At 49.8% G+C, this 24,151-nt stretch overlaps 10 protein-coding genes across 10 annotated transcripts; 6 read left to right on the plus strand and 4 right to left on the minus strand.

Moving 5' to 3' along the window:
* Positions 1 to 127: 127 nt before the first annotated feature.
* Positions 128 to 2,026, plus strand: ASPVEDRAFT_38502 (glutathione synthase). The gene is made up of 2 exons (XM_040811713.1): positions 128 to 561; positions 682 to 2,026. The coding sequence occupies exons 1-2, from the start codon at positions 260 to 262 to the stop codon at positions 1,928 to 1,930; spliced, it is 1,551 nt and encodes a 516-aa protein (XP_040664788.1). The 5' UTR covers positions 128 to 259; the 3' UTR covers positions 1,931 to 2,026.
* A 603-nt stretch (positions 2,027 to 2,629) lies between these two features.
* ASPVEDRAFT_125451 (uncharacterized protein) lies at positions 2,630 to 3,978 on the minus strand (the record flags this gene model as incomplete). Its single annotated transcript, XM_040806275.1, has 3 exons — positions 2,630 to 2,959; positions 3,017 to 3,858; positions 3,909 to 3,978. 3 exons carry the CDS (start codon positions 3,976 to 3,978, stop codon positions 2,630 to 2,632), a joined length of 1,242 nt encoding a protein of 413 aa, XP_040664789.1.
* A 1,208-nt stretch (positions 3,979 to 5,186) lies between these two features.
* On the minus strand, positions 5,187 to 6,369 carry ASPVEDRAFT_148181 (uncharacterized protein; the record flags this gene model as incomplete). Its single annotated transcript, XM_040808154.1, has 2 exons — positions 5,187 to 5,726; positions 5,793 to 6,369. 2 exons carry the CDS (start codon positions 6,367 to 6,369, stop codon positions 5,467 to 5,469), a joined length of 837 nt encoding a protein of 278 aa, XP_040664790.1. The 3' UTR covers positions 5,187 to 5,466.
* A 739-nt stretch (positions 6,370 to 7,108) lies between these two features.
* On the plus strand, positions 7,109 to 7,591 carry ASPVEDRAFT_80655 (DUF167 domain-containing protein; the record flags this gene model as incomplete). Its single annotated transcript, XM_040816905.1, has 2 exons — positions 7,109 to 7,339; positions 7,433 to 7,591. 2 exons carry the CDS (start codon positions 7,109 to 7,111, stop codon positions 7,589 to 7,591), a joined length of 390 nt encoding a protein of 129 aa, XP_040664791.1.
* A 92-nt stretch (positions 7,592 to 7,683) lies between these two features.
* ASPVEDRAFT_496720 (uncharacterized protein) lies at positions 7,684 to 8,740 on the plus strand. The gene is made up of 3 exons (XM_040814198.1): positions 7,684 to 7,879; positions 7,949 to 8,342; positions 8,411 to 8,740. The coding sequence occupies exons 1-2, from the start codon at positions 7,776 to 7,778 to the stop codon at positions 8,307 to 8,309; spliced, it is 465 nt and encodes a 154-aa protein (XP_040664792.1). The 5' UTR covers positions 7,684 to 7,775; the 3' UTR covers positions 8,310 to 8,342; positions 8,411 to 8,740.
* Positions 8,740 to 11,272, minus strand: ASPVEDRAFT_496712 (UPF0187 domain membrane protein). The gene is made up of 5 exons (XM_040814197.1): positions 10,626 to 11,272; positions 10,416 to 10,563; positions 10,144 to 10,357; positions 9,742 to 10,091; positions 8,740 to 9,687 (listed from the first exon to the last, which is right to left on the minus strand). Exons 1-5 carry the CDS (start codon positions 10,884 to 10,886, stop codon positions 9,158 to 9,160), a joined length of 1,503 nt encoding a protein of 500 aa, XP_040664793.1. The 5' UTR covers positions 10,887 to 11,272; the 3' UTR covers positions 8,740 to 9,157.
* A 1,764-nt stretch (positions 11,273 to 13,036) lies between these two features.
* ASPVEDRAFT_162693 (SDR family oxidoreductase) lies at positions 13,037 to 14,520 on the plus strand. The gene is made up of 3 exons (XM_040808606.1): positions 13,037 to 13,678; positions 13,753 to 13,878; positions 13,944 to 14,520. The coding sequence occupies exons 1-3, from the start codon at positions 13,386 to 13,388 to the stop codon at positions 14,383 to 14,385; spliced, it is 861 nt and encodes a 286-aa protein (XP_040664794.1). The 5' UTR covers positions 13,037 to 13,385; the 3' UTR covers positions 14,386 to 14,520.
* A 2,225-nt stretch (positions 14,521 to 16,745) lies between these two features.
* Positions 16,746 to 18,196, plus strand: ASPVEDRAFT_50588 (uncharacterized protein; the record flags this gene model as incomplete). Its single annotated transcript, XM_040814334.1, has 4 exons — positions 16,746 to 16,946; positions 17,003 to 17,307; positions 17,364 to 17,688; positions 17,747 to 18,196. The coding sequence occupies 4 exons, from the start codon at positions 16,746 to 16,748 to the stop codon at positions 18,194 to 18,196; spliced, it is 1,281 nt and encodes a 426-aa protein (XP_040664795.1).
* A 1,264-nt stretch (positions 18,197 to 19,460) lies between these two features.
* gatA (4-aminobutyrate transaminase gatA) lies at positions 19,461 to 21,943 on the plus strand. The gene is made up of 4 exons (XM_040814220.1): positions 19,461 to 20,107; positions 20,159 to 20,194; positions 20,261 to 21,423; positions 21,484 to 21,943. The coding sequence occupies exons 1-4, from the start codon at positions 19,857 to 19,859 to the stop codon at positions 21,528 to 21,530; spliced, it is 1,497 nt and encodes a 498-aa protein (XP_040664796.1). The 5' UTR covers positions 19,461 to 19,856; the 3' UTR covers positions 21,531 to 21,943.
* Positions 21,886 to 22,419, minus strand: spt4 (transcription elongation factor SPT4). The gene has a single exon (XM_040811715.1). It carries the CDS (start codon positions 22,275 to 22,277, stop codon positions 21,999 to 22,001), a length of 279 nt encoding a protein of 92 aa, XP_040664797.1. The 5' UTR covers positions 22,278 to 22,419; the 3' UTR covers positions 21,886 to 21,998.
* Between the last annotated feature and the right edge of the window lie 1,732 nt (positions 22,420 to 24,151).

Consider the following 24,151-nt stretch of genomic DNA (forward strand, 5'->3'; position numbering starts at 1 on the left):
CGCCTCGCGCCATCTCCACTGGCCGATCAATCTTTCTGCCAGTATCCTGGGCGGTGGAACGGGCGGTGGTGATGATTGCGATAACGATTCTGATTACTAATTTCCAAGACCCCTCCAGAAGCACGGAGAGAAGGTGAAATGAGTTCTTGGTCAACCATTTTTGTTTGCTCCTCTGCTACAGCCAATCTCTTGTGGCATTTGATATGAATATCTAGTCTCTTGGAATTACCTTACTCTTACGAATTGGCGCCGATTCACCATGGCAGACTCCATTTATGAGGATTATCCCCCCACCTTGAACCCCGCACAGAAGGAGTACCTAGTAAGGACCGTCAAGGACTGGGCTACGCAAAATGGCCTGATGGTCAGGCCAGCGCCGACTTTTGTCTCAAAAGAAGCCGATTCTCATGGGGTACTTGCGACAAATGCGCCGGTGACCCTCTTCCCCAGCCCTTTTCCGCGGACATGCTTCGAAGAGGCGAAGGTTCTGCAGACCGTGTACAATAAGCTATATGCCGCAATAACATGCAGTGAAGATTGGATTGGAAAGATTATGGAAGAGTAAGGGCCAATTTCTGATCTATGTTCTTGTTACCTGCTCCCGCTTCTATTTCCCTGTTATTTCAAATACTCGCTCTATAAAGACCAGAGACCTAGACTAAACATGCGATATGACTGTAGTCTCATTGACGTGGATGATTTCATTTCGAACCTCTGGAAAGTCCACCTCGCAGTCCGAGAAGAAGGCTATGCTCAGACGCTCTCTCTTGGTCTCTTCCGGTCTGATTATATGGCACACTCTCCCGCAAACTCGACAGATCCCCAGTTGAAACAGGTGGAGTTCAACACGATCTCTTCGTCTTTCGGTGGGTTGTCATCCCAAGTGGCATCCCTCCATTCCGAACTCCTAGAATCTCCTCCCGGCAGTCCCATCGCATACCCGCGACACCCGCTACTGAAACCAGAAGGTGTCCCGCAGAATACGGCCGTGGAGACGCTGTCTGCAGGTTTGGCAACGGCACATACTGCATACGGGCCGTCCAAGTCGCAGCCGCAGCTCCCGACGTGTATCTTATTCCTGGTCCAAGAAGGCGAAAGAAACATATTCGATCAACTAGCTCTGTCCAGACAACTCGAGAAGGTTCACAGAATACCCGTATTCCGTCTACTAAGCTCCGAAATCCTTGATCACACCGTAATTTCCAGCTCCAACCCTTCCCGCCCTCTCATTTATTGCCCACCGCACGCCGACACAACACAGTTCGAAGTAACAACAGTCTACCTCCGATGCTTCTACACCCCGACCGACTATAAATCTGAGCGTGATTGGGAAGCCCGAACCCATGTCGAACGCTCTGCAGCAATCAAGTGTCCAACTGTCCTGAACCAACTATCTGGATCCAAAATCGTCCAGCAGGTTCTCGCAACGACCACCGGGCCCGACCACCTCCAAACTTTTCTCGCTGATACCGACCCGTCGCTCATTTCAAGGCTCCGCGAAACCTTCGCGCCGCAATACGACTTATCCGTCTCCGGCAAAGGCCGAGAACTCGCCCTCAACCCCTCAACGGCGTCAAACCACGTCCTCAAGCCCCAGCGCGAAGGAGGTGGGAACAACATCTACAAAACCGCCATTCCTGACTTCCTCAAATCAATCCCTGAAAATGAATGGAAGCGCTGGATTCTCATGGAGCTGATTCACCCACCGGCAGCCGCGAAGAACGTAGCCTTACGCAGCGACGGCGAGGTCCTGGGCGGCGGTGTCATCGGGGAGCTGGGTGTATACGGTACCATTCTATGGGATCAAAACGGAGGCAAGATCCTCCACAATGAGCAAGGTGGATGGTTGATGCGGACGAAGGCGGAGGGTGTAAACGAAGGTGGTGTGGCGACAGGCTTCTCCAGTCTAGACAGTGTTCTTTTGTTTTAGACTAGTCATCGACATTGCATGGTTGAAATTTCAGTAATCTAAATAGCCAATGCTTTTAGTAAATATACTAGAATTTATTGATTATAGAGTCCGCCACTCCATTCATCTCTTTCTCCTTTCAACCGCTCCATCTTGCGATAGGCAGGTCGTCTGAATTAAGTTGCTGCCAAGATACGGCTACCACGAGTTGGAAGGAAGTTAGGGCTTTCCTACGAAACGCCGATCCCCATCCCCAGAGTGTCAAAACGAATCCAACAGAACAACAATTTGTGATTTGATCTAGATAGCGAACAAGCCCTTTCGCTGATTGCCTCGCAATTTATGGTACACCTTATGGTACAGTATTGTATGGTAATGTGATGAAACGCCATCAGGGCCAGACATTTGAAAAGCGAACTCGAAGCGACGAAACAACAGGACGCCAACAACCCTTCCCTGAGATGAACTAAGCGGAACGCTTTAGTAGAGAAAAGGAAAATAAAACAAGTTAAACACAAACGCATTGGAATGCCAATCGTCACCATCTGCCAGACTCCTTTGGGTATTTCCGGAAAGATAATGTACAGAACAAAAACGAACGCCGACCAGAAAGAAAAAAGAAAAGAAAAGAAATGCTAATCGGAGCAAGATAAGGCCAGCTTATATTAGCGACGACGTTCAAAGTATGGTCGTGTCCACGTAGTTCAAATAACAGCAGCTTCAAACCGAGATCCAGGGCATTTCAGGAATGTAACGCTCACCCTTGTAGTATTCCATCAGCATATCATCGAACACATTCTTCTGTATGCCCTCGGGGAGCAAGTCCAGCTCCATTGGGCTTGTGAAAGGGAACAAGCCACTTGTTGGCGTTTGAGGTTTGCTTGGGCCATCAAAAGACTCAATAGGAAAATCAATAAATTCTTCGTATCGCAAAGGAGCAGGTTCTCGGCAAAACAAATTGCAGAACTCAGAGTTCGAAATGGCCGAACTGGGTGTCCAACCTTGTTTGGATCGGTGCTCGATCCTGTCGCTATTTGTTAAGAGGGGGAGCTCTTCATTGTCGATGATTTGTTGCTTCGGTTGTCCGTAGCCCTCGAGCAGGTTGACATCCTGCATTCTCACCGTGCCAGGGAGTTGCTCATCGGGGACGAGGCCCCTGATTACAGGAAGAGCATTTTCCGGGTGATTGTGTTCTGGGTCAAATTCGGTAAACTCGTGAATTAACTGGATTACTCCAGCTACGTGCTCAGAGACATCATCCGAAATCTCAAAGCCATCCGAAACCTTAGGCAGGTCGTCGGTCTTCTTCGGGCGAATTTCCAACTCCATGGTAATTGGCTCTGTAGTGAGAGGCTGCTGGGTAGGCATGTGTCCGTCAGAACCAAGTTTCCTCTGCCGCCAGCACGCTGGTATCGGCACTCGACCACCGGATTCACCACGGCTGGGGTCTATGAGACCAGGAGTAATGCCGCGGGTGGAGTTTAAGCTCACGTCCAAGCCAAGAACAGTCATTTTCTGCATGAGCTCGGCCTCAAGCTGTGCGCTGCGCTTGTTTCCCGAGCGCCAGGCGATGATGTTAAAGGCCTGACGGAAGCGCACTCCACGCTGTTGAAGCGCATTATTCTTGATCCTGAAGTCAGGATGCATGCGAGCTGTTATGTCGTCGAGGTAAATGCGCTCATCCAAACGTTGCCATGCTTCAACGCGGAATTCTTCCACGGTGGATGAGATGTTGTCCGGCAGAACCGGGAGGTTGCGTAGGTACTTCCCGTGGATAGGGTACGACATCGGGCCTGGGTCTCTAGCTCCTTTCTCCTTGTCCTCGGGACTGAACTGATAGAGAATATCGGGAAGATTGGTCCACGACCAACCGGCCTGTTCAGGATGGTAAGAAGTCCTGTTGCGAGGATCATTCGCGTTAGGGCTATCCTGTCTGGGAGGTGCCTTTTCTACGGGACGTTAGTGATCTGATTCGATTACGAATCGAGGATAGACTTACTGCGCTCCGGAGTCATGGGCTTCTTTCCAAAGGATTTGGAAGTAGTCTTGGTAACTCTGTAACGAGTCATGGTGATGGAAGCTTTGTTGTTCTGGACAGCCAAAGTTAGCAAGGTTATCCAGGCAACCCCCATACTCAGCCCGAATGGCATAAGGGAAGAGGTCACGAGGGTACCTTGAGTTAATCACTTCAAAGATCTTGAGTAGGTGCGTAGACTCAGTCTCCGCAAACGGGTTGCACACTGAAATGTAATATGTTTGCAATTGATGCTTGGGAAACGGAGTGAAGACGACTGTGGGAGGAAGAAGGGAATAGTCCAAAGACGAAGCGAAGTCGAGAGAAGAGAAGAAGCCATGTTGCCCGCCCACAATCGCTATTGTTCTTCATTTCTGGAAGTCGAACAATTAGGGAGGCTGGCCTTGAGGTCCGAAATGGGAGAGGTGGTGGGCAAAACTTGGATGAGGGAGTGTGTGTGAGTGAATATTCACTCACTCGCTCCAGCTACTGGCTTCGGCCTCCCCCTTCAACGGGCAAAACTCGGATATGAGTGTTTCTCTAGCAATGAACCAATTGCTTCTCCCCTCTACGTTTTGCGTGATAAGGCTCGATCTGCGCTTCAAAATGAGCCCCATGATGACTATGATTTTGCTTGGTGTTGAGCCGCAATATAGGGTTTTCTCTCTGGTGAGATCTCGCAACAACCACACTTCCAGCCGAACTCCCACTCCAGTTCAAGTAGCCAGCTTCAACGCCAATTATCTGAGACTAGCCCATGCGGCTAGTTGCTGGACAATGACACCCTATAGGCTGGTTCGAAAGACAATGGACAATGAGCTGCTGCCAGCTGACATGGCCCGGCCCCCCGAGCAGCCAATCCTGAGTCGGTGCCTGAAAGAAGGCTGGCTATTCAGGGAATGGCGACAATAAGACGAGTCTCTTCTGATAATAGTGATTGTAATTGGTGACTCTCTTATTGGTCCATTGTTGAGGCTTTTCCAATCGATGATGCCATTTTGTCTTGTCGCCCGCAGAGCCAAAGGTGGCAGGGAGGACGACGGTGAGTAGATTGTACAATCTGAAAGAACAATGTCCTTCCCAAACATGAATTTAATGATTCTTTTCTAAACGGTGCATATATTATGATGCTGGTTTAAAGCTTCCTCGGCTGCTACGCAGCAATATTACGGTGTAGTCCACTATCCCAACTCTCACTTTGAGAAAGTAGAGTTCGGCCCAAGCATGCACAATGAGCCAACACTCGGTTGTTTCTTATCTCTTCTAATTCCCTTTTCCTTCTACCAATAGTTACATACAGAAGACTCATAAGTAATAAACCCAGTTCGGCATAAAAGCCCAGTCATGCGTTTTTGCCGAGGCCAGCAGTGGGCAGTAAATTGAGAGCAAACCGACAGCCAAAGCCCACCAACGAATGAAACCAAAAGACTGCGAAACGAAGGAGCGCAAAAATGATAAATTGGCAAAGAATACCAATTTAACAGTTGGATGCGAAGCCATAATCCGTAAAGAAAGAGTAGTGCCCCTGATTTTCGTCCGGCCTCTAATTAGGCCGCGGATTTTGCGACTCGCGAGACTCGGGGTGTTCAGCATGCGATACACGTATCCCGTTGGGACTTGGGGGCACCGCAGCTATTGAGCGGTAATATGAATCGCGAGGCGGCACCAGTCGATTTGAGTACAAGTTTGCGATAAGGGGAGGGCCATCAGTTTGAACCGCTTGCTCCTCCGACTGGCCCGCATTTGTCAAAGGACCTGCTATAGGCGGAATGGCGCCGCCATTCTCTAGGTTGAGATTTGAATCTTGAAATTTTAGTATATTTCAGACCAGGAGAGGCATGGGGCTATAGATTATTGAGGACCACGCACTGTCAGTTAATCTGCCTGTGCAGTTAAGTATTTCATTCTCATCATATCTCATGACTCCATCATGTCGAACTGTCTGGTATGCCATAGGCGCTCTGTCCAAAGGCGACGGTTCCCAAAAGAGGGAGTCGAATTCGCGCAGGAAGGACTCCCGGCGTTGGTCAATGATTGCAGGGCTAATCTCTTGTCTGTACTTGGGATGGATACGGTCCATAATATCACTCGCCGTGATTCGATCGTCGGTACGAAACCATGCTTCGAGACGCCATCCCTCCACCTTGGACGAAATGTGCCAAGGAAGTTCAGGGAAATGATTGATTCTCTTCCCAAATATTTTCGCGAGAGTCTGCATGACAGGCCCCTCTGCCTGGATATTCGCCGTGCGGTTGGGTCCGTAAAGTATATCAGGGAGATTCCGTTCACTCCAGCTTGCTTGATGGACATGTGCAAAGTCACACAGCGTGCAATCCACAGTCCCTGGAGTCCTGAGAACCATGTAGTAGCATTTAGGCTCGGTGCAAAGAAGCAGGGGTGCAAGTTCCAAGACTTGTTGGTTTCTAGCAGGTTCGACAGAGTTCATCTTAGCTAACGGCTAAGAGGCAGGATACTTGGAGTATATTATGGGGATAGCTTGCACGCGATATGGTCTAGAAGAAGTAGATACCGAGTTAGAGTCAATGGGCATTTATCCAAAGCAATGGAAAGGGCAGGCTCTTACTAGGAAGGAACAAGGAGAGTAGTCGAAAAAGGCTTTTCGCAAAGAAAACCTAAGAAGCTGCTGGATGTTAGAGAAGCTGGACATGGAAGGATGATCCGGGCTGTTTTCTGGAGGTCATATTTATTGACCATAATCAGACTTTTTTTTGCATTGCAAGCATGTAGCTGGTGGTGAATATGGCATTTCCTATAGTGCGTCAAACAGCATTAAAGGCTGTGGATACTGAGGCAACATTTGTTCATGTTCATGCTTTTAGAGAGCATCAAAACAAAGCTTAGGTATGGCACAATACTGGAAGAGACCGTTGGGCTTCGAAACGTGGTTTTGGGCTGTCCTGTAAACTGTCAAGTAGTTTCCGATTGCCCTGGTTGATAAAATACATGTCTATGAAGAGGCTAAGGTTGATCACGGGTTGCTGGGATATGGCATAAAGAAATGCCACTTGAAACCCCGTTTAATCAAACGGAGCTGCCATTAATTAATGGTTTGTAGCTCGTGGCAGAGTAGTCAACAAACGGCAAGGCCAAGGCCCGTCAACTTCTGGAGCCGGCTGCATTATACAAACTTTTGACCAGAAACACCTCACTACAATAATCGGAAAATGTCATCGCCCATGCTCCGTCTCATTCGCACAGCTGCCACAGCTCCCCGCAGCAAGAATCAGGACATTACGAAACACTACAGCCTACAGATATCTTGCAGAGTGAAACCGAACGCCTCCGGCAACCGAGAGGGCATCACCGCGATCGGGTCAGAGAAAGTGGATGTTTGCGTGGCAGCAGTCCCAAGGAACGGAGAAGCGAACAAAGCCGTATCTCGCGTCTTTTCAAAGGTACTTCTCAATCATTAGTTCGTTTTGATGCTTTTCGCGTTTTTGGTCGAGCAGTAAGTCTTTTAAACGGAGTGGCTGATACTTAGGATTCAGGTGTTGAACGTCCCGAAGTCCGAAGTCGGCGTCATCCATGGGTTAAAATCGCGCGACAAAATCATATCAATTGCTAATTTGGAGATTGGAATGGAGAGCGAAGAAGAATATCTACAGAGGGCTCATCAGCAGCTAGAAGAAGCGGTGGTCAAGAAATAAACGGTCTTGTCCTGACAATGCGGAACCCTCCGTGACATCACGGAAAGCTCCCACCTTTTTTTTCCCTTCAACACTTCAACCGCGACGACGCGACCTTTCCACAAGCAACCCACTTGCAACTATTACGAAAGCTATCCAAAATCCATCCTGGAGCGATAGAAATTTTACCACATAAAAGTACGAAATGGCTTCCACGAAACGAAAAGCTCCTGAGGACTCCAACTCCAACGCCAAACCCATCTCTTTCACCGCGCGCAATCCTCCTTGGACCTACTTCAAGCTTCAACTGTACGTCCAAGCTGCCTTCCCTCCTCATAATTTTCACGGTATCAATCTAATCCAGTGAAACCCCCACAGAATCCACCAACCCAACACCTCCACAGCCACCAAAGCAACTCCCCTGGACCCTCTCACAGCTCGCACGCATCTAAACACCGCCCTCTCGCAATTCCTGGGCCTCTCCGGAACCTCAATCCCCATCGACATCCTCTCGGTAACCCCCGAAACAAACATCTCGGAACCAAAAGCAATCGATAAATATGTCTGGATCCGCGTACCGCGGCAGGATGCGTCTGCTGTCGTTTCCGCCGTGAGCTCGTGGATCGGAGGAACTAGCGAGGCAGATACCGGGGGAAGCGTGGCATGGAGAATCTGCGCGAAAGGTAATTTCTTGGATGCGCTCGTGAGAGGAGGCGGGGAAGATTTGTTCACGTCCTAGAGTACGGAGCATACAGGCATAGCCTTTGGAAAGGTACTTAGTACCCGTTCGCAGTTTATGGCAACGCTACCTTATTTTAATCTCATGCTCTACGACAGCAGGGTGACAAAGCAACCATCTGAATGGAATGAGCGCCCCGTCAGGTCAACGGTCGCACCTGCCTTCTCATAGCTGGATTTCGATATGTACTCCAAGTTGAGGAAGGAGCAACCACCTGCTGCCTCGAAAATGTCGCTTTGGAACCCTTGGCCAGGAAGGAGCAACTTGCATTGCGAGCTATACGCATGAATAGATGTGTACACAATGCTAGTCCCGGTGCTTATGTATTGCGGCTATCTAATCACTCCTAGAGATTACGCTCTTGGAGGGGAGTTTTATAGGGTGTGATCAAGGAGATCACACGAGATGATAATGGAGAGGAGATGGACAAACAATGACAGGCGACTGAACAGATACTTAATGTGTGCGTCTAAACAACGCTATGATCAAGTTCAAATTTTCGAAAATATACAGCAAAGATTCTAAAAACACGATTTTGTATGTATTTAACAACAGACAAAAGGCCAACCGCAGGTAACGAACGTCGATCGAATAAAATCGAAAGAGGAATGGACAAGCTCAACACAAAACCACAATGATGAACAGGCAAGACAGATGATATAGTATAGTAGACTCACGCTCAACCAATCAAGAGACGCCCGAAACCGATTCCATGCTTGCGACGCGATAAAAGAAGTTTCAAATTCCCTTCAAATTGCCATGCATTCTCGACTTTTTTTTTTGTCTTTCCTAGTCTTTTCAATTTTATTGCATCTCCCCTCATCAAAAGTGAGGGGAAGAAACTTGTGTTATACCGAGGCCGTCTTGTTGAACTTCGCATTGACTTGTTCAACCACTGTCGAAGTACTTGACGAACCATGGCCAGTGTTTGCAACCACTTTCGCACGCAAAGCGGCACGGATATCCTCAACACTGCGGTCCTTCCATTCCGGCTGGCCCGATGTGCTAAGGGGGTAAAGGACGTAATTGTCCTCGCGAGAGGAGAAATCATCAACCTTAGGTGCCGGGTTTGCGGTGACTAGGTCCATTTCGAGGGCAATCTGTCTGCAGTATGTGTCAAGAGGGAGATCGTTGACGTCGTGGCCGAAGGGGTTTTCGATTTCGCTGCCAATGGTTGCAAGACCGAGAATGATGTATGCGGCAACGATTGATCCAGGAATTGTCACCCAGCCTAGGGAGTCGTACAGCTGGAATGGGAGGACGAGGACATATATCCACGCGATCTGGGCGATTGCGATACTGTAAGCAGCCGGTAGCGGGGTGTCGAGGACACGCTCGGTGCCAGTAACGACCTCGTTCATCTGGGCAAGGTAGGTGACTATGGCTGGTTAGTGATCCAAAGGTCGTTCAGGTGGGTAAAATTGATACGTACTAGCTTGAGACTGATGAAGACTGATAGAGAGAGTTCCGTTATTGATAACTGAATCGATGTAGGCCGAGATGTGGTTGAGAATCTCCAGAGGCAAATGGCCCAACGGCTTCTTTGAGCGCTTGATGAGTTTTCTAGGGTTCGATTCTGCGAATGAAACGCCCAAGTATTCACCAGCCGCCTTCCAAAGCGTCTTCCTCTTTGGCTGGAGGACCTGGCGGTCGTGAGCTTCCTTGGCGAATGTGTCGAGATAACCAACTAGGCCCGCTAGGTCTTCGTATCCGACATCAGGTTCAAACCGCAGCTTGTGCTTCAAAGCAATTGCGAAGGCTATGATTAGGTTTATAGCCGTCCTAACAGTAGTCAATATGTTGGTTCAATCTCGGGGGCATTTGGGAAACTTACAGCTTCCTTAGCAAGTCCTCCTTTCCTTCTTCCTCATCTTCTCGCTCCGACGTGTTCACCCAAATGGTGCGAGACAGGTTGCGAGATGTCTGGATGAGCAATGACCAGTATTTCCGGCCATCCGCCCATCTTTCATATGCAGTGGAACTTCGGAAAGAAAGTGACAGACCAACGACAAAACCCAAAACAGTCAGGAGGATGTTATCAACAGAAACTGTTCCATTGCCGTTAGTCGGAGAATCAGCAATGATTGATTTGCTTCCAATACTCACTATCATAGACGAAGTGGCAAATTAAAGTTATACAAGAGGACCAGCCGGCGATGAAAGCAATTGGGAGTATCAATTTTGGCGATATACTGCCATGCATACGGAGCATGATGGGCCATTTTGAATGCTTATCGAGATCTCTCGGGCCGTGCTAGCAGGGAGGTGATCGTCAGTTCGATCATCTTTTACATCTCGGGGAACACTTGAACTCACAAAGTACCGATCGAGATCATCCGAATCTTGCCGATGTAGCATGAATTGTGAATCTCGGGAATCGGCGAGGTTCTCCAGGAATGTTGGTCGCGGTGTTATACGCCCAGGGCTGGAGCTCTTCTCGCTTCTCGGGGCAGTGTGGTCGTGGGCGTTGCCAGCGTTGGCATGACGCACATCTGCTTGCACTGGAGCAGGCCCATCAGCCTGACCAGCAGCAGGAGCAGAAGCCTCAGCCGGGGCTGCTGCGTGCCCGTCCACCATGATGGGATGTTCCGGAGTTGAAGGTGAAAGAAAATAGTGACGCGGCAATCTAGCAAGAGAGCGTCCAAGACAGAGTGAGAAGCAGATTTGAGACGGTAAGAAACGAGAACGAAAGGATCGGGGTCAGTGCATTAATTAATAACGAGAAAAGAGAAAATGTGGGAGGACAGAATCTGGGGGCGAGAGGAAGAAAAGAGCGAAAAAAGCCTGGAGATTAACGGCGAAAAGAGTCAGGATGGTCAATGGCGGAGTGCATGCAGTACAACACAAATTTAGTGGTCAGAGCTTAGCACCGGGCTTTGCTGACGGTTTATAGTATGTATTACAAAGAATCAGAAAGAAAAGCCCGCGGGGCTGAGCTGGACAGCGCGGTCACCCTTTACAAGACCTTGAAGAAGCAGCACTTTTAGGCTCTGCAGAACCTTGGATCAATCACGGCAGGGCCCGAGTGAGGACCAGTGTCAACGGGCAAGACTGCGCCACGAAGAGCCCAGAGCCAGAGAGAGCCAGACGGGAGGATCCGGTCGATTTCGCATTGCTTCTCGATTGGCTGCTTGTCGATCGGTTTCGCAGTCCAGGCCCTGAATGGCTGAGTGGCGGCGTCCTGAAACGAAAGGGGATTAAATCCAGCGCTGGTCCCTGAAGCTGGAGGTCCAAGTCAATCCCTTTCTCCTTGGTAGCACAAACCCAGTTTATTATTGGAAACATCGGCCATTTCGGTCCCTTTCCGTCTCCTCTGCTTCCTCGCGGCTGCAAAACAATTAAATGCAGAAGTAAAAGCCCTCAGTCTTTCAGAAACTGTCGGTGACCCGAAGTCGCAGCAGTGCGGCAGAGAGACGGGAAATTTAGAGCGATGGGTCTGGGGCTGTTTCACTTTCCAGCACCACATGAAGCGCCGCGCAAGGATGGTTGGTCCACGACAAAGAATCTCTTGGCCTTCTCAGGGGTCCAATGCTGAGGAGAAACGTCACTGGTCACAAAACTGACCAGCGCTGTCTGCATCATTGGCGTTCCAGGTCGAGATTGTCATTCCCGAGCCGGCTGCTGACGACTTTTTCCTCTGCTCTGTCATTCCATGCTGACGTTCCATCGTCAGCCAAACTCCTCGTCGCTCATAGGACCATTCGCGGACCCTGGGGCTGAATTCATGCACGATCCCAGAAGCTCAACTTCCAACGCGTCAACTTCGCGGGATTGGGCCAGTGAGCCTATTTTAGTGCATGGTTCAGGTAGCCACTGCTCGCTACCTCCGCTCCCTTCCAAGTACATGCTGTCTGTCTTGTTCTCAGCTGGACACCAAAAGTGCTCCTTCTGTTTTGCTGCCGTTTTTTAAAGTGACTACTCAGTTTGTTCGCTTCCAGAGCAACCCCATCAGAGGCTGAGCCTTGAGTTCACCCCATATGTGAAACATCTGCGTAGAATTATATATTCATAATTGACGAGTCCGAGAACAAGACCCAATCCTCAGAAGATGATGATGCAACATTTAACAGGAGTCAGACAACATGTCTCAGCTGAAACCCGGGGCTCCGCGTCTCAGGATTCAGGGAGTTCGAACGAAGTCAGTCCCCTCTCAAGTCTCACCTCCAGTTTCATGCTAAGGTGAAGTTGTCGAGCCCCGCATCTTGGTTGTGGACACGCTGCAGAGGATATGCAGGGTTGTCTTCGCTATGCAGCCCACTCCGCGTTGATACAATGTTCTGACATATTGACATTGCTGGCATTCAATGCATTATTTCGTAACAATATTATTTTTTCGCCCTGTAAGGCGACTAAGCACATTATCAGATCTGGAAGGTTTCGCCCTCTCTCCCAAACTCATATCGCGGCACCGGCCCTGGCCAAGATAGTATAAATACATGCATACCTAATTGAGAATGAAGTAACCCCTTACGTTGCAATGTCAAATTTTGTCATAGTCAATAGCATATAGGAGTTGTTATTTCACTATATCGTAATCAGTATGCATATGTGCAATCGGAGGTTGCATATATATATATTTGCACTCAGATGCCCCGTGCTCATTAAAGTGCTTATGGATGATATGGGGCGCGATATTATATATTTTCTAATTGTACTCACCACTGCCAACACAAAACATGGTGCGGCTACAAGGTAGGCATTTTGCAAGAAACGAAGTTGAAATTTGAGTGACGTATTGTTACTAAAGCTTCTATAATCCTGACGGCGGATTTTAGCCCTCCTATATACCTACTTCGGCTCAAAGTTTAGATCGAATCTTAACATCCGATCTCTACATGCGATACCTCCGCAGACTTAACAAAATGGAACGGGATTCAGGGTCTTATGCTGACTCCCCGGATTCTGACCCATAGTTAGATGAGGTCGAACGGGGGTCATCAAGGATTTAAGTGCTTATCTCCGCGCATCCCTCACCCACTGCTATACCCGACAGCGCTTCGACATCGAACTATTCGTTACTATTTAAACGCCCAATGCGATGGAAAGGTTATCAGAAAATTCAAGACATAAATCGACATGGCGGCATCACCTAAAACCTGGCTAATCACTGGCGCCTCTTCAGGTCTCGGCAAGTCGCTTGCCCTGGCTGCCCTTGAAGCCGGCTACAAGGTAATCGGGGCTACCCGTGATGCCAATAAAGCTGAGAAGGCTTGTCCGGAGCTCTCAGCCAAGGGTGGAACTTGGGTGGAGATAGACCCTGCTGAAAAAGATTCATTTGAGAAGTTCGCCAGCTGTTCGCGGGAGCATAATGTTGATGTCTTGGTCAATAATGCTGCGTATGCATTCATCGGCGGCATCGAGGATACCAGGTTAGTGCAATAGAGTTGTTGGCAGTTTCATCATGAGACCAGTATGATTACTGATGAGGTAATTATACGTGCAGTGAAGGTGATGTTCGGGATCAGATGGAAGTCAACTTCTATGGCCCTCTCCGCGCTGTCCGGGCTTGTCTGCCGGCTATGCGTGAAAGAGGCTCTGGTCATATCATTCTGATTAGTAGTGGTGCTGGGTATGTTCATATCCCCCCCGTCTTGTATTTCTACTCTGGAACTGACGGCGAATTGTAAATACCAGATTTATAGCCCGGCCTGGACGAGGGACGTATTCCGCAAGCAAGTTCGCCATCGAGGCTATGCACGAGTCCCTCTCCTACGAAGTCAAAACACTCGGGATCAAAGTCCTCATAGTGGAGCCAGGAGCATTCCGTACGCCCTTTGCAAGCCGCGTCCTTACCCCCGCTCACCTTGAGAATGGATTTAGCGAGGGCTATAACGGTACCGCGCTGGAGCAAACGCTTAGTCTGCATCGGAATTGGACAACGTCCACTCCGGATTTCGTAAGGGGCGACCCTGATAAAGCGGCCCGGGCGATCGTCCAGGCTGCCGGTACGGGATATGATTATCTTCGACTGCCCTTGGGGAAAGACTGCGTGGGTGCTTTGGAGGATAAGATTGGACAGCTGCGGAACGATCTGGAGGCGACCAGGGAGATCTCCACGGCTACTGATATTGACTGAGCATAATAGATATCTTGTGAATTTGCAATAAGTTTTATGATGGGTCTTACTTTCCTATGCCTCGGCTTGGAACCTACTTCAACGAAAGTATAGAGAATCAGATGGGCAGGCCAGAGACCGGGGATACCGGCAACTGTCTTGAGGCATTTCGATGGTCTTGGTCTGGAACTCAGGACTCGATTATAACAACTTTTCGTCATGACAATCATTTCCTTAACATTGTAGGCTCATGGCGGATGAGAAATTAATTTGCCGGATGCCCGAAGCCATCCTGGAGGGAGGGCTGCAAAGCCTAGACTGCGATGTGGGTGGAATCCTTTCGAATTCAAAGACCAGCGAAGGGTTTGATCTCTCGAGCTTTACCACGACATTCCGAAAATGGTAGACAGAAGACCAAGCCCAAATAGTATGAAAATAAGCAAGTGGAGATCATCGAGTTAGGTTGTGGATGATCGACCGGGGCGAAAAGACAGACAGCCGCGCGACCGACGTTGTCTACAGGTCGGTTGAATGGATGGCAACGGGTGTCCAGCAACACAAAGATTGTTGCTATCCGTAGAGGGTCGAGCAGAGAACCTTGGGATGGCCTCTGGAGTCGAGACGATCTATGACTGAGAATTAAGAAGCCAGCCCAAGGAACCATGCGGGGTTTCGGCAAAAGGGTAGGTAAACCCAATGCCGCGGATACAGACTCCGACCTGTTTATTCGTCTGGAACTGTCGCATACGCCAATTCTTTCGAGGACCAATCGGCCTCATGCTCGGCTTCACCGTTATCTGTCCGAAAACGGCGAGAACGTGCGTGGTTGGTGTTTAATCGAATACGAAGATCTGAAAGTTTGTGGTCGAATATTTCGGCCAACCTTGTTCGAACTCCTCCTCGCCTCTGCTTTCTTCGTCAATATGCCAGGGGTATGAGAGACCAGGAATCAATATTCAATGCTCATAGACTCGGGTCCCAATTTCGGCAGTTCGTTTCAAATAGATGGAAGATATGCGAGTAAGTTGAGTGACATCTGTCAGGTGCCGGCTGGAAGCATCCAGGATTCGTTAGCACCATAAGGCATGAGCTAGCAACTCTTTAGCAGCTCTTTAGCGCCCTTCTCTTCCCCAAACCAAGCCTTCGAACTACCGGGGGCGTCGCAGAACCCTGGCAAAGAGTCCTTTCCATTTGTTGATTTGAATCATCTCGGGCCGACGTATGCAGCACCATGGTGGAGGAGGGCGACGACAGCAGCGCGGGGTACCAGTGAGTCAGTGGTCTCTGACTCCCCATACAGTCTCAGAGTCTGCTCAGTTGCAGTTGGTCTCAGAACCTCCTGGCTGTGCTCTCGCCACCGCAAGAGATCTCTCCGTAGGCGAACTCCAGTCCACTCCAGTCCAGCCGGAGTCGCGATATTTAGTTTGATTGGCTCGGCCTGAGATTCAAGTCCCACGGTTCTGATCCATTAGGTGCCAGAGCCTGCAACCACGGATTACGCACTTCTCCTCTCTGGATCACCACCTTGATCGAATCAGAGCCTTTCAGTGCGTCGCCAAAAATTTTCGGCTAAAATGGGGTCGGTCAACCAGCCACCAAGGTCCCAGGGAACGAACGATAAACCGACCAGGATACAGGTCCATAATGGCTCGTGCTTCGAGGATTATGCTCGTCCAAAGGCGCATCCTCTTGCACAACATGGGAACTTAATGTGCCTATCACGATCGCCGCGACGGGCGAGGATGCTGTGGAACAGCAGACAGCCGGGAGGGCCGCATTTGTTACTGCAAGGAGTATCGTCTCTGCAGCCGCACGCCAGCGGAGGAGGTGCAGATGGAACGCTTATTGGCGGAGTCTTTCTCGTGTCGACGGGCCCTCATCTGATAAAGTGGCCTGGCAAAGCAATTGATCCTCCGTCAAAAACCCGCGTCAGGAACCCGGGAAAGCCTAAGCGCTGCTGTTAATCGACCTGGTTCCATCCGTGGATCCACGATGCGCTATTGAATTCCCTCCAATTCCGGCCCTGTCTTCGAACAAACCCCCACATGCAGGTGCCAGGCCGAAGCCTGAGGGAAACACTAGCACATTATAATAATGACCATTATAATATATTATCTGTCTGCCCTTTTAATTCTGTCCGTTTTGCTGTAGTCACTCCTTCCAGCATCCCTCCAGCAGATTTCTTTCTTTCTTTCTTTCTTTTCTAATAATGAGCTGAAATGACATTCATATCAACCCAGCCTGTGCTCTTGAGACTTGAACCCAGCCGATAACGTACGGGAACCAGACCCGTTCGTCCCTCTCTCCGCCATATCTGAACGACTCTTTTCTTCCCGCACAGTGCGGTGTCATTGCAGCCTACTTAGTTACCAACCGCAAAAATGCAACTCCCTCCCCCAGAAGTGCTCCTTACCTGGCCGACACCAAACTACCAGGATCCTGTCACTCGCGGAAATGCCGTGCTCGTTACAAGTATCGTCTTCGTCATTCTTTCCACCATCGTGACAGCCCTTCGTGTATACACACGGTTAAGGATCACATGCACTGCTGGACTAGATGATATTATGATCCTGATTGGTTTGGTATGTTATGGTATAGCCGCATTATCTACTGGTTTAGACTTCTAACAGGTTTCCAGGGCTGCGGTATCGCGATGGCCGTTGTCGTGTGTATTGCAACCGAGCGCTGGGGCTGGACCAGACATATCTGGGACGTGCCAATGGGATGGATACCGATGGTCTCCAAGCTCAATCTCACTTTCCAAATCCTCTTTTCGGTGTCCTGCTCTATAACCAAGCTTTCTTTACTTTGGTTCTGCAGACGTCTACTCATTGTCGGCAGCAAGGGTGTCTACTCGGCATATAACATTGCCATGATAGTGGGCATGGTGATTGTATTCATCTCCAGCGCCCTGTTTGTACTCGTCAGTATCTTCCAGTGCCGGTGAGTCCATTCGTTTCCAATCATTCTATCTGGCCAGCTCCTGATCTTTTGCAAAGCCCAATACACGCATACTGGGATCTGGACCCCCAGTACGAATTCACCTGTCTGAATGACGGAGCGATTGTGTTCTCCGCTAGTGTTATCAACATGTTGACCGACGTCTTGGCCACTATTCTGCCCATGCCCTTGATCTGGAAGTTGAAGCTACCCGCTCGACAACGACTTGCTGTGATGTCTATTTTCGGCCTGGGAATTTTCGTCGATGTCGCTGGTGCGATTAGAACGGCGTATGTTTGGAAGAGTATGGTCGTCTCTTACGACACCACCTGGGAAGGATGGCCTGTTCTTCTCGCAGCAACTGTTGAAATCAACCTCGGCCTGGTATGTAAATTGATTATTTTATTTCGTAACCAAGCTGAAACTAACTTTAACTTTTCAGATTTGCGCCTCGGCTCCTGCATTGCGACCGCTGGTGAATTTCTGCATCCCCCGTCTCCTCGGCTCCTCGTATCAATACGGCTACAATAACCAACCTCGCTCAAAGCAATCATATAAACTTCGGTCATACACTGGGGCGTCAAAGTCAAGGGACTCGCGCCTCTATGGGCCCCACGCAAAGACGCCAACCGAACAACTAAGGGTGTTTCGGACTGTGGAGATGGAAACGCATAGCGAGATTCGCTCGAGCCGCCAACCCATTGGTAACATTTACGATATCTCCACATCCCGACAGCAATCGCCAATATCCGACGATGAAGTCCGCTTCGCGCACAGTGGTGAGCCTTTCAAACACTCGTCGATCAGCGAGAGGTCAGTGTCACCTCCGACCACGTCGATTCGGAGCGAGACTAGGGATGGTCCGCCCAGTCGGGAGAACGAATCGGTGTAACATAAATATTTCTTTTCTTCTTCCTTTCTTTCTGTACACTGTCATGTCTATTACCCCTATTTACTTTCGATGTACTTACTTTCTATGAACTTTTGGGTTTGGATGGCGTTGGCGGGAACGTGTCAGGTACTTCCTCAGATAAAATAACGCAGTTATGAATTATGTTCAATCATTGGTCCCTACAGCGTATGTGTACCTGGCCAGAGTCGCCACAAAACCTTCATTTTGCACTTCACATGCCCCTGAACACTTAACGAGTGTAACTCTGTGCAGGGATTCGGAAACGCAACCAGGGACGCCTGAAAGCCTGAAACGTTCTGGAATCTGGTACGTCGTGCCACCGGTGACAGAGTTCAATAGTTTTGCACTAACATCGGGGCTTGCGTTTTGACAGCCAATCGCCAACACTATTCGCCCCCAAACGAACCGAGGCTCGTGCCTGACTGCCGCCAATCATGTCAAGTCAGGGTTTCGGCTGCGAGTGCTCGACTGAGCCTGAGCGTTTCGTCGACCACGCCCACGACCATGAGTGCCGGTACTTGGCGAACGAGGGCTTTGCACTGTCGGGCGGAGCATAAGTATTTACATTATTCCTGTATTAGTTCGACGCCGGCTTTCTGGGGAAATATGCATGCGATAATTATCCCGAGGAATAATATAAGCTTATCGGAGTTCATTTACGAACCCCAGTCTTGCAGCCTTCTGCGTGGGGGCTGGAATTTCTCCGCACCAGGTCCTGCGGCTCATCGAGACATTGATTTGGTTGCGAATCGATTCATATACTGCTTGTACTTGCCCATGCTGCCTACTTCATTAGATATTCAAAAGATAAATAAAAATAAAAAAATAAACCAAGAACAATTGTAGTATGAAATTAACTAGTGCTTTTCATTCCTGTTCACGATATCAGGTTCCTCTACAAACCCCAGCACTGTATATATTTCATGGTCGACAATAATTTCCTGACTTATCCTGATACGTTGATAATGTAACTATTTTCTCTATTTCGATATGTCGTCTCATATATGTAAGGAAGTAGAAGCATGGTTCCTATATTTAGTAGAGTTGGCCGGGACAAGTCACGGCGTTTGACTGGCGCCGACTGCTGTGTTCTCTTTAGGCATCTGTTTCCGACTCGTGGCAGAAAACGCCCCGACTCGGCGTTCTCAGTTGGTCGGAGACATAAAAGGGAATTTCAATGACACCTGGCTTCCGCCGGCGGTGGAACCACCAGGCCACAGAGGGAAGGAAGATTCGAAGCTGCTCTCTGTCGGAAGTTCTGCGACTTCAGCGTTTTGGAGATCTGGATGGTACTCGGTGAAAGGATGGGCTGTGATTGGCTGACCTCGCCGAAGAAGCCATAGCTCCCCTCCGCTTTCTGTGATCTCAACAGTCCATCCCACTTCTTATCCGGTATATAAGGGCGCTCGTCTGGCAATTCCTTTCAGATTTCGATCTGAACTTAACTGCATCTTGAGCTTCTTTTGTACCTCATTCTCCCCAGATTCAATCTCGTCAGTCCGGCCGAGCGACCGCTTCTGTAGCTCAGGAAAGCTCTTATCATCTCCGCTCTTATCGGGAATCCCTCAATCAAGGGTTCTCCCACCACCGGTGCACCCTCCCTCTCCTGATCCTAAAAGTTTCCCTTTGAATTCACACAATGGCTGCTGTATTCCGCTCCAGCCTTAAGCTGCGAGCATCTGCTCGTCTGCCGGCTGTTCGCACCATCACCACCACCCCGCACCTGCGAGCTGCGGAGAAGCCTTACTTCCCCAATGAGCCTGCTGGCCCCAAGTTGGCCACCGCCATTCCTGGCCCAAAGAACAAGGCAGCTGCCGAAGAGCTTAATGAGGTGTTCGATGTCCGTAGCTTGAACATGCTCGCGGATTACTCCAAGTCCGTCGGAAACTAGTACGTCAATACTCCCCGCGCACACGGTTGACACGGCTAATGAAAATCCAGTATCGCCGACCTTGACGGAAACGTTCTTCTCGATGTGTAAGTGGTCAATTGGATTTCATCTTTTGAATATACGGATGCAACAGATTACTGACTTCAATATAGCTATGCTCAAATTGCTTCTATCCCTGTCGGTTACAACAACCCCCACCTCCAAAAGGTGGCCGCTTCATCTGAGATGGCGACCTCCTTGATCAACAGACCAGCCCTCGGCAACTTCCCCTCTGCAGATTGGTCTCACGTCTTGAAGACTGGTATACTCAAGGCTGCTCCCAAGGGCTTGGACCAGGTATTCACCGCCATGGCTGGCTCTGACGCCAACGAGACTGCTTATAAGGCCGCCTTCATGTACTACCGTCAGCTGCAGCGTGGTGGTCCCGAGAAGGAGTTCACCGAGGAAGAGATTCAGTCGACCATGGTGAACCAGAGCCCTGGATCTCCTCAGTTGTCTATCATGTCTTTCAAGGCTGGCTTCCACGGTCGCCTCTTCGGTAGTTTGTCTACCACTCGCAGCAAGCCCATCCACAAGCTTGACATCCCTGCGTTTGACTGGCCTCAGGCCCCCTTCCCATCTCTCAAGTATCCTCTTGAGGAGCACGCTCGCGAGAATGCTGAGGAGGAGCAGCGCTGCCTCCAGGAAGCTGAGCGCCTACTCAAGGAATGGCACAACCCCGTCGCTGCCATCATTGTGGAGCCAATCCAGTCTGAGGGTGGTGACAACCACGCTTCCCCTGCCTTCTTCCGTGGCCTCCGTGAGATCACCAAGCGCAACAACGTCCTCTTCATTGTCGATGAAGTCCAGACTGGTGTCGGTGCCACTGGAAAACTCTGGGCTCACGACCACTGGAACCTTGAGACTCCTCCTGACATGGTCACCTTCTCCAAGAAGGCCCAGACTGCTGGTTACTACTTCGGTAACCCTGCCCTGCGTCCCAACAAGCCCTACCGCCAGTTCAACACCTGGATGGGTGACCCCTCCCGCGCTCTCATCTTCCGTGGCATCATCGAGGAGATTGAGCGTCTGTCCCTCGTCGAAAACACTGCCGCAACTGGTGACTACCTTTTCTCTGGCCTTGAGCGCCTTGCGAAGCAGTACCCTGAGCACCTGCAGAACCTTCGTGGCAAGGGCCAGGGTACGTTCATTGCCTGGGATACTCCTAAGCGTGATGAGTTCCTTGCGAAGGGCAAGGGTGCTGGTATCAACATTGGTGGAAGCGGCCAGAGCGCCGTCCGCCTACGACCCATGCTGATCTTCCAGAAGCACCATGGTAAGCAACCCCTCCCCATTTCCAGTTTGCTATGTCAAGAGTACGGCTAACTTTTCGCAGCTGATATCCTCCTTGAGAGCGTCGAGAAGATTATCAAGCAGCTGTAGGGTAACTCTACAGTGGTGATCCCATGCTAGTTGTGCATCGTTTATTATTTGGCGTTTATAATGGTAATCCGGAGCAGGCTTCGCAAATTATTTTTTGCATATTTATGACAGTTATATATGAGTTTATGCCAAACATTCCGAGAATCCTATAGTAGTATACCAAAATATATCAAAAAGTTTGGCTTCACGAGATAGCTCGCGTTGGATGAAATAAAACGTAGAAACACAAAAACTCCCGCGTGAAGAAATAGCCAGCTCCCAACAAGTCCGTAAACTCCAATTGTGTGCAATTATCAGAGACAGAGAAAGAAAGGGTATGTATCTCTTGTATTCTCTGATCCCCGAGCAGGGGAGAAAAAAAAAAAAAGGGAATCTAAGCCGTTACCGTGTATGCCTCGCTTTCCCACATAACGCAGCAAACGACCAATCCATCCCAGCCGCAGTCGAATTCGATCGAATCCATCCAGCTCACCCCTCCTCCTCGACCTGACTCCCATCCCTAGGAATATACTTTATCCCAGCATCCTCCAAATGCCCAATAACCTCATTTGGCAGCGACCCCGTCACTTTGACCGCGTATGTTCCGGCGACGTAGCTATCTAGTCGTTGCCAGCGAGCCACCCAGCTCGTCATCGGTTCGTTGACGGTAATTAGGCCCTCGAAGACCTGCGAGGTGCATTCTTGGATGTTGTCATTGTTTCCGCGAAGACCGAGTACGTTATCACAGTTTGGGCAACCTTCGCGCATGAATTTCTGAACAAGATAGAGAATGTATTAGTTGGTGCCGTTTTTGAAGGGATGCTGAATGATTGATCGAGGCTTAGCTTACGCTGTGTAGCTGGACAAGAGAGCAGACCATGCACGCGCGGAGAGTGCGCTGCTGGCTGGGTGGGACGTAGAAGGACATTTGAGGCGCGTTGGAAATTGGCGGTGCAGCACTGACGACGAGGAGCTCTGGATGCAAGACTTTTTTTGGCCTTTAATTGACCAGGTAGCGATAGAGGAGGATGTGAGGTGCGGATAGGGTTCGGCGGTAAGTAGACAATGCTGCTGAAAGCCAAGCAAAGCAGCCTTGTTCGATTTCATTCAACGCCGTCGGCTGAAGGTCGCACTCGGGCGGGTGGCCGATGCTTCTCGAACCTGAACCGTTGCGGCAAACGCCAAGACTGGCGGGGAGCAAACGCCCCCCTCGAAAGGAACCAGGATGCAGAACGAACTATCGACACAAAAAGATCAGCAGGCACTTCTTCGACGCCCGTCACAGTGGGTTGGTTATCTTTTCCCCCCTCACTCTTTTCTTTTTCTTCTTCCCAAAAAGCGACCATAGATTTTATTTCGTCTTTCTTATTCGCCCTTCTACTTCTCCGAGACCGGATTCCTTTCGCTCTCGTGCTCTCTTACCGAAAACCCATCCAGCCTCCCCCGCTCACGGCTCTGGTCGAATCCCATCTCTCCGATGGCCTCTCAGGACGTCGAGGCAGCCACTGCACTTAAGGTGCAGGGCAACAAGGCCTTCGTTCAGCATGAATGGCCCGCCGCAGTCGACTTTTATACGCAGGCGATTGAAAAGTACGACCAGGAACCATCATTCTTCAGCAACCGAGCGCAGGTACGTCGGGCATTCCCAAGCCGTGTCGGAGATACGCCAATGGAGGATAAATCGAACTAATCCTTGTTGTTATTGTCAAATATAGTGTCACATCAAACTCGAAGCATATGGGTTCGCGGTCGCGGACGCCACAAAGGCGCTAGATCTCGACTCTAACTACATTAAAGCTTACTGGCGACGAGCCCTAGCCAACAGTGCGATCCTGAATTACCGCGATGCCGTCAAAGACTTCAAGGCTGTTGTGAAGCGTGAGCCCGGTAACCGTGATGCGAAACTAAAGTTGGCCGAGTGCGAGAAATTGGTCCGACGGTTGGAATTTGAGAAGGCAATTGAGGTCGCCGACCCTCCGTCTGCTTTTGAGGGCTTGGATATTGATGCTATTGCCGTGGATGATGCGTATGATGGCGTGCGACTGGGGACCGAGATGACCCAGGAGTTCGTTGATGATATGATTGAGAGGTTTAAGAGTGGGAAGAAAATCCACCGGAAATATGCGTTCCAGATTGTCAAGGCTGTTAAGGACCTTGTCTATGCTGAGCCGACTATGGTTGAGATTGGTGTGGACCAGGGCAAGAAGTTGACTGTTTGCGGTGATACTCATGGTTGGTTTTCCTTTGCTTCATTTTCTATGGGTGACCTGACTGACGATTGTAGGTCAATTCTTCGATCTTTTGGAGATCTTCCGTCTGAATGGATACCCTACGGACACTCACGCATATCTGTTCAACGGTGACTTTGTGGATCGTGGCTCATGGTCTACCGAAATTGCTCTCCTCCTTTATGCGTACAAGTGGCTGCGGCCAAACGGTATCTTCTTGAACCGTGGGAACCACGAGACGGACGACATGAACAAGGTATACGGATTTGAAGGCGAATGCAAGGCCAAATACAACGAGACAATGTTCAAGGTTTTCTCCGAATCATTCTCTGCTCTGCCGCTGGCCACGTTGATCGGCGACAAGTACCTTGTCCTCCACGGTGGTCTTTTCTCCAACGATAAGACGACATTGGA

This window comes from Aspergillus versicolor, assembly GCF_001890125.1.
Source record: "Aspergillus versicolor CBS 583.65 unplaced genomic scaffold ASPVEscaffold_2, whole genome shotgun sequence".
NCBI classification, from domain to species: Eukaryota; Fungi; Ascomycota; class Eurotiomycetes; order Eurotiales; family Aspergillaceae; genus Aspergillus; species Aspergillus versicolor.

What these genes read in the sequence shown, in the direction of transcription:
- ASPVEDRAFT_162693 (XM_040808606.1), top strand. Translation starts at nt 13,386, where the DNA reads ATGGCGGCATCACCTAAAACCTGGCTAATCACTGGCGCCTCTTCAGGT. An exon ending in GGCGGCATCGAGGATACCAG is followed by an intron (nt 13,679 to 13,752) that starts GTTAGTGCAATA and finishes TTATACGTGCAG; the next exon opens with TGAAGGTGATGTTCGGGATC. An exon ending in CTGATTAGTAGTGGTGCTGG is followed by an intron (nt 13,879 to 13,943) that starts GTATGTTCATAT and finishes TGTAAATACCAG; the next exon opens with ATTTATAGCCCGGCCTGGAC.
- ASPVEDRAFT_496720 (XM_040814198.1), top strand. Translation starts at nt 7,776, where the DNA reads ATGGCTTCCACGAAACGAAAAGCTCCTGAGGACTCCAACTCCAACGCC. An exon ending in ACCTACTTCAAGCTTCAACT is followed by an intron (nt 7,880 to 7,948) that starts GTACGTCCAAGC and finishes AAACCCCCACAG; the next exon opens with AATCCACCAACCCAACACCT.
- spt4 (XM_040811715.1), bottom strand. Translation starts at nt 22,277, where the DNA reads ATGCGCGAAGGTTGCCCAAACTGTGATAACGTACTCGGTCTTCGCGGA.
- gatA (XM_040814220.1), top strand. Translation starts at nt 19,857, where the DNA reads ATGGCTGCTGTATTCCGCTCCAGCCTTAAGCTGCGAGCATCTGCTCGT. An exon ending in TCCAAGTCCGTCGGAAACTA is followed by an intron (nt 20,108 to 20,158) that starts GTACGTCAATAC and finishes ATGAAAATCCAG; the next exon opens with TATCGCCGACCTTGACGGAA. An exon ending in GATCTTCCAGAAGCACCATG is followed by an intron (nt 21,424 to 21,483) that starts GTAAGCAACCCC and finishes AACTTTTCGCAG; the next exon opens with CTGATATCCTCCTTGAGAGC.
- ASPVEDRAFT_38502 (XM_040811713.1), top strand. Translation starts at nt 260, where the DNA reads ATGGCAGACTCCATTTATGAGGATTATCCCCCCACCTTGAACCCCGCA. An exon ending in ATTGGAAAGATTATGGAAGA is followed by an intron (nt 562 to 681) that starts GTAAGGGCCAAT and finishes ATATGACTGTAG; the next exon opens with TCTCATTGACGTGGATGATT.
- ASPVEDRAFT_496712 (XM_040814197.1), bottom strand. Translation starts at nt 10,886, where the DNA reads ATGGTGGACGGGCACGCAGCAGCCCCGGCTGAGGCTTCTGCTCCTGCT. An exon ending in TTGCCACTTCGTCTATGATA is followed by an intron (nt 10,358 to 10,415) that starts GTGAGTATTGGA and finishes GCAATGGAACAG; the next exon opens with TTTCTGTTGATAACATCCTC. An exon ending in GAGGACTTGCTAAGGAAGCT is followed by an intron (nt 10,092 to 10,143) that starts GTAAGTTTCCCA and finishes GACTACTGTTAG; the next exon opens with GACGGCTATAAACCTAATCA.